This window comes from Pholis gunnellus, assembly GCF_910591455.1.
Source record: "Pholis gunnellus genome assembly, chromosome: 2".
Lineage (NCBI taxonomy): Eukaryota > Metazoa > Chordata > Actinopteri > Perciformes > Pholidae > Pholis > Pholis gunnellus.
Window position 1 is genome coordinate 1,143,677 of NC_136536.1, and position 12,553 is coordinate 1,156,229.

At 39.9% G+C, this 12,553-nt stretch overlaps 1 protein-coding gene across 3 annotated transcripts; it reads right to left on the minus strand.

The window, feature by feature from the left end:
- Nucleotides 1-1,506: 1,506 nt before the first annotated feature.
- LOC306710934 (layilin-like) lies at nucleotides 1,507-12,347 on the minus strand. Of its 3 annotated transcripts, XM_079179672.1 has the most exons (7): nucleotides 5,432-5,477; nucleotides 5,057-5,241; nucleotides 4,283-4,502; nucleotides 3,355-3,687; nucleotides 2,997-3,094; nucleotides 2,611-2,692; nucleotides 1,507-2,445 (listed from the first exon to the last, which is right to left on the minus strand). In XM_079179672.1, exons 1-7 carry the CDS (start codon nucleotides 5,466-5,468, stop codon nucleotides 2,402-2,404), a joined length of 999 nt encoding a protein of 332 aa, XP_079035798.1. In that variant the 5' UTR covers nucleotides 5,469-5,477; the 3' UTR covers nucleotides 1,507-2,401. The 3 variants fall into 3 exon arrangements, with proteins under 3 accessions (XP_079035798.1, XP_079035797.1, XP_079035799.1); XM_079179671.1 differs by having other exon boundaries at nucleotides 1,507-2,692; XM_079179673.1 differs by lacking the exons at nucleotides 5,057-5,241; nucleotides 5,432-5,477 and adding an exon at nucleotides 12,308-12,347 and having other exon boundaries at nucleotides 1,507-2,692.
- Between the last annotated feature and the right edge of the window lie 206 nt (nucleotides 12,348-12,553).

The window sequence follows — 12,553 nt, forward strand, 5'->3', positions numbered from 1 at the left end:
CCATAACATAAGACATAGAAGAGTGAGGAGGTGATAATACAGAATGTGTATATATAGCTGTACTGGGAAAGTATACTGTATACATAATAGAATACAATATAATACTGTGGTAGACTATTACTGTACTGCGTTGTCTAAACCTAACTCAGCAGTTTTGTATAAAGACAGAAGTTTATTTTGAAAAGACTGTATTCATGTAACGAGCAGAAAGTGACACTTTCATACGACAACACACGAAAAATGAGGAGTAACTTTTTTGTAAGACCGGGTCCTGGATTGGGTGATGGGGGTCAGACTAAATCTCTGTGAAAAGCATAACGTTGTAGTTCTTAGTGTCACATTGAGAAGTCCTCTTCTTCTTGAGTTCATCCAGTTTATTAACTATCAGAACCAGCTGCACTGGTGGAAATAGAAAGGTACTTTAGCTCTGTGCCCAGACATGTCTGGATGTTATGAACATTAAATCTAACTTGTGATCAGTTTACATTAGTTATAACAGAACTGAAGTGCATCTTCATCGTGTTCTGATAAGAGTTTTGTAGCTACAAGGAAATATCAAAGTACTAAAAAAAACCTTTGCGTGTGCAGCAGAAGTGTGTTCGTCTTTGTTTGCTCTCAGTTTATTTGAATGTGTGCTGTTGAAATGGCTCATTAAACATTCAACACGGACAGTAACTCAGTTGACTTCATGCAAATTGTTCAGAGGAAAATTCAAAGATACAGGAGTGAAACTGGAAAATATAGAAATTTAAATATTAATTTGAATATGTTTCTGTATTTATAGTTGCCCCATCACACGCACACACACACTCACACTCACACACACACTCACACAGACACACACACACACTAACACACACACACACACACACACACACACCTAACAAAGATACAAGTACATGTACAAGTACTACAGTCTCTAGTCGGCTCAGGCATTCTGCAGAAACAGTTTCATCAGTTTATATATATTTATATTTTATATTCAGTTTTCCTCAAGGATAGAATTATCTTAATTCTACAGTTAATGTATTTTTATATTCTTCAACATATTTCGGGTAAAATTGTGTCCCAGTGCATCTGCTCAGTAAAACATGGACGCCTCCACAGTGAAGGATCACTGAACGGGTCTACCGGGTATTTGTTTTCTAAACCTGACCACAGACAGGACCGAGGATGTGAACCCTGATCTCTGCTCTTTGGTAGACCTGCTTTTACTCTAGAAATGAACTTGTGCGTTCTTGTTCTTGATGAACAAAACAATGAGGAGCAGAGACCAGAGAAGTGTTGCTCACTTCATTTGAGTTAAGGTGGAAAGTCAGTTCAGTAACAAAGACTTCACTCAGTGTGCTGCTTGAACATAGAATCATATTTTCAGTCAAATCCAAACAGGAAAGCAGCATTGAAGCTGTTCTTGAGGCTTGTTGTTGACCCGACACGTTACGTCTGTTAGAGTCATCACACTCTATTGGACCTGAAGTACATGAAGAACTGTGGTGAAACAGGAAGCTGATTCAAATGTTTTATTGAAGCAAAAGAAGCATTATCACCATGAAGAAACACAACATTACAAATAACAAGTCCTACATTTTACAATTACAGAACAAAGTTCTTCATTATCAAGAGAAACACTCCTCATTCTGCAGAATGAACTCTGATAGAGCTATACTATAATAACCATGTTATTGGATCATTATTACTGATTAACATGTAAGTAGCATTTTAACGCTGCAGCAGGTTGAGATTCTACAAAACATTGCGTCATATTTAATAAGCTCATCACACATTTTATATTAAATATCTTAGTGTGCAAAGAAACTACACTCTTAGAAATAAATGTGCTAACTAGAACCATGGAGGGTTCTTTGGCTCGTTTCCTGGAACCCTTTCAGAGGGTTCTAGCTAACGAAGCATAAAGAGTTTTACCCAGAACCATATGTGAAAGTTTCCACCCAAAGGTTCCACAGAGAACCCTCACATGGTGTCACGGTTTCACCCACAATCTTCTCTGGAGGTTCTATGCAGAACATTTCCACCTTCTAAGGGTGCAAACAAGAACCCACCTGCGTGTCTCCACCAGGAACCCTTTCGTATCCCAAGGGTTCCATCTAGAACTCACTATGGGTTCCTCATGAGGTTTATAAAGAACCGGGGCTGACGTGGTGCAGCACAACCCACATTTCTGACTTTTTTTAACACCTGTGCTTTCAAAGATCCTTGAAGAAGGAAAAGGTTCTTCAGAAGCAAATGGTTCTGGGTAGAACCTCAGCCCTTCAGGAAGAACCTGTTTGGAACCTTTATTTCTAAGAGTGTAGAACCTTTAGCTGACAGATCAATGAAGTGGAGTAACAGTCTAAAGTAGCATGACATGTAAATACGTTACTTCACAGCAAGGGGTCAGTACTTAGGTACTTTGGTACTTTCTACCATTGATCGAGAGGAGGAAGAGGAAGAAGAAGAAGAAGAGGAGGAAGAGGAGGAGGAGGAGGAGGAGGAGGAGGAGGAGGAGGAGGAGGATAAAGGAAGCCTCTGACCAGAGTGGATTCAAACAACATTAAAGCTCATCTTTTCCTGGACACGTCTCCTTCTTCTTTGTCTTCTTCTCTTCCTTGTGGAAGACTTTTCCATCCGACTGCTTCCTCCAGCTCAGCTTGATGTCGTCATTCAGCCCCTGGTCCTTCAGCCTCTGTTTGAGCTGAGATACAAAAACATTTACTTCCTGAATGTCGCTGACAGAGAAGAAGTCTTCACTAAACGCTGTTGTTCATTTACATCCTGCATCCTTTCTCACACTGTCCTCATGTGGAAGCTCTGCTTGAGAAGAACTCTGGTTCCCACTAGAACAGCTTTGTTGTTTGCATGTTCTTTGGACACGAGTCTACCTTCAATAGTGACGTATACACGTTTGCACTGCACATAGCACATTTACATTGTTCTTAGTAGTCCACTAAATCACATGTATCACCTGTTGTTCTGTTTTTAATGTTAGAAAGATGTACCTTCTTCAAGAGCTCCTCCATCACCACAGGGTCATTCAGAACCAGAGACGAGTTGTTTGTCTGCAACCTCACTTTGATCACTTGCTTTGAAACAACATCTAAAAAACCAACAACCTTCATCAGTCACAACATTTCTGGTTGATAATAATCTGCATCCTTGAATTTTTAACACTTTGAATGATAAAATAGAAAGTATGGTAATTTTCCATCAGCTCAATCTTTAAATATGGCTGGTGGAAGAAAACCTTAGCTTAGCTTAGCATGGTCTTAGCGTTAGCATTCTTGCATCAATGAGGCGATCACTCTCCATCATCTGCAGTTGATCTGCATACACAACACTGAGTGAATGATAGCTTACCACTGTAGCAAATGAACGCTCTCATGACGTTACAGTTCAGGTCCTCCCATTGTCCATTGGCACTAAAATCTGCTGCCACACAAGTCTCAGAGTAACTTTTAGGCACATTAGGTTTCCAGTTTGTAAATGAGGAGTCACTTCCGTCAGACCACTTCCATCCATCTCTGAAAAGGCCGATCCAGACATATTCTCCTGAGGGTACCAGATTCTGGACCTTCTGGTTCTCTGTCATGTTTCTCACACTGGCCAGGTCTGTGTGGTGTTCTCTGCAGTAGCTCTGGGCCTCAGTCCACGTCATGGTGTTGTTAATGAGGACAAATGTCTCATTCAGTCCTGAAAATAGACCAGAGTGAAGTGCTGTGAAGAGGCACCATAACAGACAACTTAGATGCAGACCAGTTTTATTGTTGCTTAATGAATCTCAGCATGAAGGTGAAGTCAACACAGAGCTGTGTGAACATGAACATTCAGGCGTCCATTGAGTCACACATTCATAAAGACACATCAGAGCTATTTTCCCTCCAACAGACATTATACAAACCGTCTTAATGAGCCTGCTCCCACAGTGACATGAAGGCAGGACTCACATTAGTCTGCTTTAAATGACATTCATGTAGCCCAAGACTAGTTCAGGTTACCATGAGGAACCTTTAACTGGCTATGAAACAGTGTAGTCCTGATCCTCTATCAGACCTCCATCAGTGCACCGTGGACAGACCCAGATCCAGACCTTATTGCTTGGAGGGAAGGGGGGCACAGGAGAACCAGAACCAGGACTGATCGGGGCCGACTGTCAGACCCTGCTTCAGTAAAATGAGAGGTTTTCTAAAGGGACTCTGGTGCTCTGAAACACGACCACTTATGTCCACAGGGACCAACAGAATCAACACAACATGACTGTTTCTCGTAGTAGCTTCAATATTCTCACCTCTGACATCGAAGCAGACTGGCTTGAAGCGTTGATTACAAAGGACGTCCTCCCAGTACCCATTTGTATACATCAATGTACAGTTTTCTTTACTGTAGTAGTTGTCCGGTTTTCCAGACCTCCATCGTCTGAACTCCGTCTCTCCGGGTTTGTAGAAACTTGTGTTTGACAGTGACCACCTCCAGTTGTCCACGTCATTGTTCAGTCCTATCCAGGCTCGCTGAAAGCAATATTTCATTGTGATACAAAGAAATAGACTTTTAGATATTTTAGCTTACCATTGTTTTCAAGTCTGTCTTAAAACAATATTCAGATGCTGATATGAACATTGAAACAGGTTTTACTTTCTGTAATCACTCCTGCTGTTCATAATGGACTAAGCGTCTCGTAACGTGATGGCTGAGCTGGCGGCTAGCAGCTAACGGTGCTAACAGCTAACGGTGCTAACAGCTAACGGTGCTAACATTTCAAACAATGACAACATTACTCCTCTATATCTTTACATGGATGATATTTGTTTGATGAGATATTAATGCTGTAAATATCAAGTAGAGATTATCAGTATGTTGCATTAAATCATGTTTTGTTTGTAAAATATTAATCTGTAACTCTGTCACATAAATGTCCCTCTGAAATGTATTAATAAATAGCATTGAATTTAAATACTCAAGTAAAGTACAAGTCCAGACTTCAGTACAGTTCATCTGCAGACTTTTCACCTCTGTGTGAATGTAAAACCTTCAGACCTCCTGTCACTGATATAATATTACTCACAGAACTGCTGTCGACCATTTGGCTTGAATCCACCATTGTGTTCAGGGTGTTCACGTCCTCCATGTCCCGTATGGAGGCCAGGTCGCTGTATTTCTCTCTGCAGTGACGCTGTGCTTCAGTCATGTTCTTTGGCTCATAAACAAAATGGTAGCGACGTTCAGCATGTGATGAGACGGCACACAGCCCTGGATTGACAAACAGCATATTGATTACATTTAATATTAATAACTTTACTCACTCATGCAAATGATCATTTTACATTAAAGTAAAAAAAGATGAAGAAAGAAGGAGAAGAAGAATGTCACAGGGAGAAATTATTAAACAATATTATAATGTTAAAGATGGGAAAATAATAACAAGATATGAAAGTCTTGCCTGACACGACGACGATGCTCAGAAGAAGTTTGTCCATCCTCGTCTCTTCTCTGGTCCTCTCTGTCAGTCGCTGACTGTAGATGTGCAGCTCATGCAAACTGATGGAACCATTATTTGCATATATATATATTATAATGATGTAATAATATCTGACTGTCCTCTGACGTTTGGTTCATTGTTTTAACACAATGACGAAAAAATGACGAGCCGAGAACAAACGAGATGAATGATTATTATTCAGATAAATAATAATAATTATAATTATACGAATAATAGTAATAATGACAATAACAGTAAGTTGTATTAATTAACATTATAGCAATTATTGTTATTAAAAAAGTAATGCTAATACTATTATTGATAATAACTGTAATAATAAAATAGTAGTTGTGATACAAATAATACTAATAACACAAATGATAATATTACTAATATTTATGCGATTGGTTGTAGAAGTTTTAATAAATATAAATTAAACTAAACAAAACATGTAACAATTATTAATAACTCAATTATGAATCTTAAACTCATAAATTATGATACAAATAATGATAGTACTTAGCTTCAGTGATACGACACCATTAGTTTAACTAATATCATTTTAACATCAGATTACATTTAGGTCGCCACCCTTTTTGGAGAAATAGGGAAAATTTCCAAATTTGATATTAATTAATTAAATCAAAATTTTAGGATTTCTACGGAGTTCTTCACATGATGTACAGGAAACTATTATTTAATATACACACAAATCAAATGATCAAGTTCTTTATAAATTAAATGTTTATTGGACTCACTACATAACTAAACTATTAAACAGAAAATAAATGAATAAACGATAAAATGGAATAAATAAAGAACATGATGAAGAGTACAATGAATAACAAAAACAAGAATATTCACTTCTGCTGTTATTACTAGTAGTCCTAATTTTTCCATAGTTTGTATACTACTCTCATTATATGAATCATTAACATCATATGCATTGAATGTGTGTAACTCTGTACACATGACATCTATCACACATCTGTCCATCCTGATAGAGGATCCTCCTCTGTTGCTCTCTGAGCTTTCTTCCTCTTTTCTCCCCGTTAAAGTGGTTTTTTGGGGAGTTGTTCCCGTTCTGATGTGAGGGTCCTGGGACAGAGGATGTCACATGTGAACAGATTGTAAAGCCCTCTGAGGCAAAATTGTGATTCTGGGCTACAGAAAATAAATTGAATTGAATTGAAATTGAATAACAATAAACCACAATCAAATGAAAAGGACTGCATGTGAGCAGGTTTAACATTACACTTCATCATACCTGTTTATAATACTGTTATCTGTTTGTTGTGCACTTTATTTGATATTCTTTTATATTCTATTGTACATTTTTATATGTTTCTATTTCTTGCACTGTGTTGATTGTTGTTGATTGTTTAATGTTATGCACCACCCGCCATGACAAATCCCTTCATATGTGCAACATACTCTGACAGTAAATGCTTTCTGATTCTGATTCCTGTCTATCGATTAAATCTGTCGATCGACGTTTTTACGTCATTTTGTTCAAAAGATTGATGCACCTTCAGCAGTTGAGCGTTTGAGAAGCACCAAGGAAGCTTGCGAATACATTTTATATTAGTTTTCATTTAAATTGAATTTAGATCTTTAGGTCTAAAGCTTATTGATCTGTTTTATTAATAATTTTCTATCTAATATTATTTTATTATCTCACTTAAATTGATTTGGCCTCGGAAGATTTAACAGCCTGATGTTCATTTAGTAAATGATGGTCCATTAACCATGCTTTAGGGCGGGGCTACACAGTGATTGACACTACCACGGGGTTGTCCGTTCTGGGAGTTATCCTGGTTTTCATCTTACAACTGTGACCCTTTCACGGTGAGTTTTCACTTCATGAAAGTTAATTGTAAGATTTCCGTCACCTAAATATGTCTTGTTCAGCCTTTGGTTGTACTTAGCTCCACCCTCTCATGTCACTTCTGGTTGCAAAGAAACAAGATGGCGCGGGTCATAAAACAAGATGGCGACAGCCAAAAACACAAGATTGGTGATGACAAAAAACAGAGATGGCTACGGCCAAAAACCAAGTCTGGGACGTCCAAAAACTGAAGTAAGGACACCTAAAAGCAGAGATGAAGAGGTCCAAAAGCCAAGATGGGAACTGCCAAAAACTAAGATGGCCCAAGATAAATTACAAAGAGACGCAAGATATTGCGACTTGCTTAGCCACAGTCCTTCTGGCTCTCCGGTACTGGTCTGCTGCTTCGGGACCCCCGACCAAGCCCCAAAAGGTCTCCTTCTTCAGCTCGACGGCGTACTTCACCAGCAGGTTTTTAAGTTGACGCAGCAACAGGCACCATTGACCTCCCGACCACACCTCCGAGCTGACGACTCCATAATGGAGGTTTAGAACATGGCCCAATCAGATTCCATGTCCCTAATCTTTCCTCGCAGACACTCCTTTTGATCCAACTCCACACGACCCGATGATCAGCTCTGCTCCTCTCTTCGGCCGAGTGCCCAAGACATACGGCCACAAGAAGAACATCGGTCTCTGGCGTAGGGTGTTCTGGTACCAAGTACACTTATGATTCACCTTCTGCTCAAACATGGTGATTGTATCGGCTGATCCATGACCAACAACAGAGGTCCAACAGCAAAGCCCGCAGGCTCAGATCAGACAAGCCGTTCCTAAATCAGCCCGCACAAGGTTTCTCCACCGTTACCCACGAGAGCGCTGAGGTGTCCCAGTAGACTATAGGGTCCCTAGATGGGATCCTTTCCAGGATGCCACCCAGAGACTCCAAGAAGGAAGCATACTCTGCAGCTGTTTGGTGCTTCAGCACAGTCAGAGATCCTTGAGAGTCATGAGGTTTCCAGTTAAGGAGTCTAGGGCTGCAACAACGAATCGATAAAATCGATAAAAATCGATTATTAAAAGAGTTGGCAACGAATTTCATTATCGATTCGTTGTGTCGCGCGATTATTACGCCACTCAGTGAAGTGCAGTGAGGTTGGGGAGGGGAGGGGGGAGCTGCGCTCATGTGATTGCTTGAAAATGAGGCTGACATCTGATTGGCTACAGATGGTCCATGTTGAAAAAAACGCATTTGCGAATCCAGCCACATCAGGGGAGTCTCAAAAAACCCACAAACAAATACATACAAATCCACAAACAAATACATACAAATGCAGAAATATATTTGTGATTTTTTTTTACATTTATATAAATCGTAATTTATTTATGTGAGCATTGGAATGTATTTGTGAATTGTTCTGTGCACATTTATGAATCTGATCTGATCTTGTCACGATTAGGCTTTGCCTCTGTGTTCTGGGTGTCTGTGTTACTCCACTCTACCTGTCAGTCACTCCCTCAGCCTAATTCCCTTCACCTGCCGCTGATCAGTAATCAAGCACTTCCCCCTCATCAGCACAACTCTTCTCACCTGTTCTTCCCTCTTCATAAGCTCCTGCCCATCAGTCACTCCTTGCCAGATCCTTGCAATGTCTACCCGCCTGTTCGGCTTGTCCAGTTACTGGTTTCCCTGTCTGCCTGCCCTGTTTTCTGTCCTGCTGGATTTCCTCCCCTCTTCCCTTGTCTCTTCCGTGGATGCCCCATTGTGCCTGTAAGTCTGCTGTTGGATTTGAATTGTTCATTAAAACACCTTCTACACGCTACTCTGCCTGGTCTGCGCTTGAGTCCTCCACCATGCCCTGTGACTGATCTGACCCCATAGGCCTCCAAGACACTCCTGAATGAAGACCTGTATTTCCTGATCTCATGCAAATCACCCTGGTGGTGCTTTGACTTTGACACAGACTTTCTCGTTCACCAAGGGCTTCTGATTTAGATACGTCCGTCCAGTGATCAGGCTGGTCTCATCCAGCATTCAAAGCAATACCAACTGAAAACGAACTTGCTTACTTCAGTAACGGCACTTCCGTAGTTATTGTAACCTAAACCAAGATCTTTACCTAAACCTAACTAAGTAGTTTTGTTGACTGAACCAAACTAAGTAGTTTTGTTGACTAAACCAAACTAAGTAGTTTTGTTGATTAACTATAATGTTTTGTATGAAGACAGAAGTTTATTTTGAAAAGACTGTATTTATGTAACGAGCAGAAATTGACACGTGTTGCTTGACTTTGTACGACAACACAAAGAATGAGGAGTAACTTTTTAGTAAGACCGGGTCCTGGATTGGGTGATGGGGGTCAGACTAAATCTCTGTGAAAAGCATAACGTTGTAGTTCTTAGTGTCACATTGAGAAGTCCTCTTCTTCTTGAGTTCATCCAGTTTATTAACTATCAGAACCAGCTGCACTGGTGGAAATAGAAAGGTACTTTAGCTCTGTGCCCAGACATGTCTGGATGTTATGAACATTAAATCTAACTTGTGATCAGTTTACATTAGTTATAACAGAACTGAAGTGCATCTTCATCGTGTTCTGATAAGAGTTTTGTAGCTACAAGGAAATATCAAAGTACTAAAAAAAACCTTTGCGTGTGCAGCAGAAGTGTGTTCGTCTTTGTTTGCTCTCAGTTTATTTGAATGTGTGCTGTTGAAATGGCTCATTAAACATTCAACACGGACAGTAACTCAGTTGACTTCATGCAAATTGTTCAGAGGAAAATTCAAAGATACAGGAGTGAAACTAGAAAATACAGAAATCAAAATATTAATTTGAATATGTTTCTGTATTTATAGTTGCCCCATCACACACTCACTCACACACACACACACACACACACACACACACACACACGCACACACACAAACACACCTAACAAAGATACAAGTACATGTACAAGTACTACAGTCTCTAGTCGGCTCAGGCATTCTGCAGAAACAGTTTCATCAGTTTATATATATTTATATTTTTTTCATTGTGATACAAAGAAATAGACTTTTAGATATTTTTACTTACCATTTACAGTCTTGATACTGTCGATCAGTCTGATTTGCAAAACTTTAAGTACAGGTTTTCAATTATTTCAAGTCTGTCTTAAAACAATATTCAGATGCTGATATGAACATTGAAACAGGTTTTACTTTCTGTAATCACTCCTGCTGTTCATAATGGACTAAGCGTCTCGTAACGTGGTGACGGCTAGCAGCTAACAGTGCTAACAGCTAACAGCGTTAACATTTCAAACATTGGCAACATTACTCCTCTATATCTTTACATGGATGATATTTATTTGATGCAGTGGTGGCCGTCAGGGCCTGCAAAGCCTTCTCTGCTGGCCTAAACACAATCACAAAGTTATAGCTATTTCATAATTTAATCATTTTTCTTAAATACACTCCATGTATTATAATTTATAAAAACATTTGTCCCATTATCTTATTTTCTCGTTGCACAGCTACTGTGCTCCTCAGCTGCTCTGCTTCAGTGCAGCTTGTTTTAAGTAGAGCTTTGATCCAATCAGAGTTCACCTCTGTGTCTCTAGGTAGAAGAGAGGCCCCAGGCCTGCAGACTCACCAGTGAATCCATGTGCAGGTTAAGTGAATGGGGATGATGTTGTTGATTGTCATAGTCTTCAACCAATCAGATCTTTAGTTTGACATGTTGGGCGTATTCTTTGATGTCCCAGAGCTGCTAGCTGGCCTACAAGTACGTCAGCATTAACGTGCGCCGTGATTGGTCAGTGGGCTAGCGTGACTGTTTTGAAGCTGAAGCAGCTAGCAGAAGTTAGTATTAGTCGTAACAGTTCAAGTTGAAAGATATGTAAGAAGTTATGACATTGACATGACATTTTTAGCATTTTGCTTTGTGTAGATTATTTTTTTTTTACCTAGCTTTGTTTTTTTACACTGAATGGCTGAAGGAGCGTCTTGGTGTTTGCAGCTGTTTTGAGCTACGCTACGCTAACCAAGGCAGCAAAACGACACCATAGCACGACACGACACTTACGAGCTACGGTGCTTTTGACAACTTTTGGAGAGACCCGAGTGGATCTACAGCTCAACGAACACGTTTGCAGGAGGACCTCTGACAGGAACGGAACTGAACCGATGTTCTGAACAACCGCGTCATTAAACTCTTCATTAACAAAGAAAGGAGGATGGACTTTGTCTTTAAGTGAACAGCATCTGTGGTAAGTCAACTGCTTTTGTGTTTTTACATCTGCAGCAGCGTTTCTACTGTGTTCATTTGTCTATGGTGTCGTTTTTATGATATGTTTAATATTGTTCCTCTGATGTGAATAATATTTGAATGGCTCGTGCTCTTCAGTGTGCGGTGGAATACTGTTTTAGCGCTGCAGCGTTGCTGGATTGATTTGTTGCTTTGTTGTCATATAAATATATGTGACTGGTTCTTGTGAGTTTGTTCTTGTCATTGTGTTAATTACATTGATTCTGACTATATGCATTGTTCGTTAATGACGAAGCATCCCGTCATCGTGGGGTTAGAGTCGGACATTTGATTCTCTGTTTGATGTTTTGTTTTGTTTTACAAAGCGAGAATGATGGTCTGGAGAAATGGGGATTGTGTGGCGACTGCTTTAGTCCTGTTTGAATCAGTAGAGAACAGCTCAACGCTGTGGGGAGAGTGTAGCGTGTTTGCTGCTATTGTTTTCCGCTAAGCTACCATAGCGTCGCGAGTAGAATGTTTTTCTTCCGGGGTCGGAGTGTCAGACAGCTGTTTGTTACGTCATGTGGGTTCCCAGTTTGAGCAAAGTCCACCGAAAACATTATATTTCCCACAATTTAAGCTTCTGCATTTTCCAAACGCACTAGTATTATTCAAACGCATTGTTCTGTTCGTAAGCCTCGTACCGAACGGTTTAATACCAATACGTGTATTGTGTGAATGTAAAACCTTCAGACCTCCTGTCACTGATATAATATTACTCACAGAACTGTTGTCGACCATTTGGCTTGAATCCACCATTGTGTTCAGGGTGTTCACGTCCTCCATGTCCCGTATGGAGGCCAGCTCATGCAAACTGATGGAGCGATTATTTGCCTATTGTCAAGTGGGTTTAAGATCCCAGAAGACCTGCCCTGAAGTTAAAGGAATAAAGAACTGAATAAGAAGATCAGGCCAAAGAACCCAGAGCATGTATGATCAAAATGAAACGTATAATCTAATAATCGATTT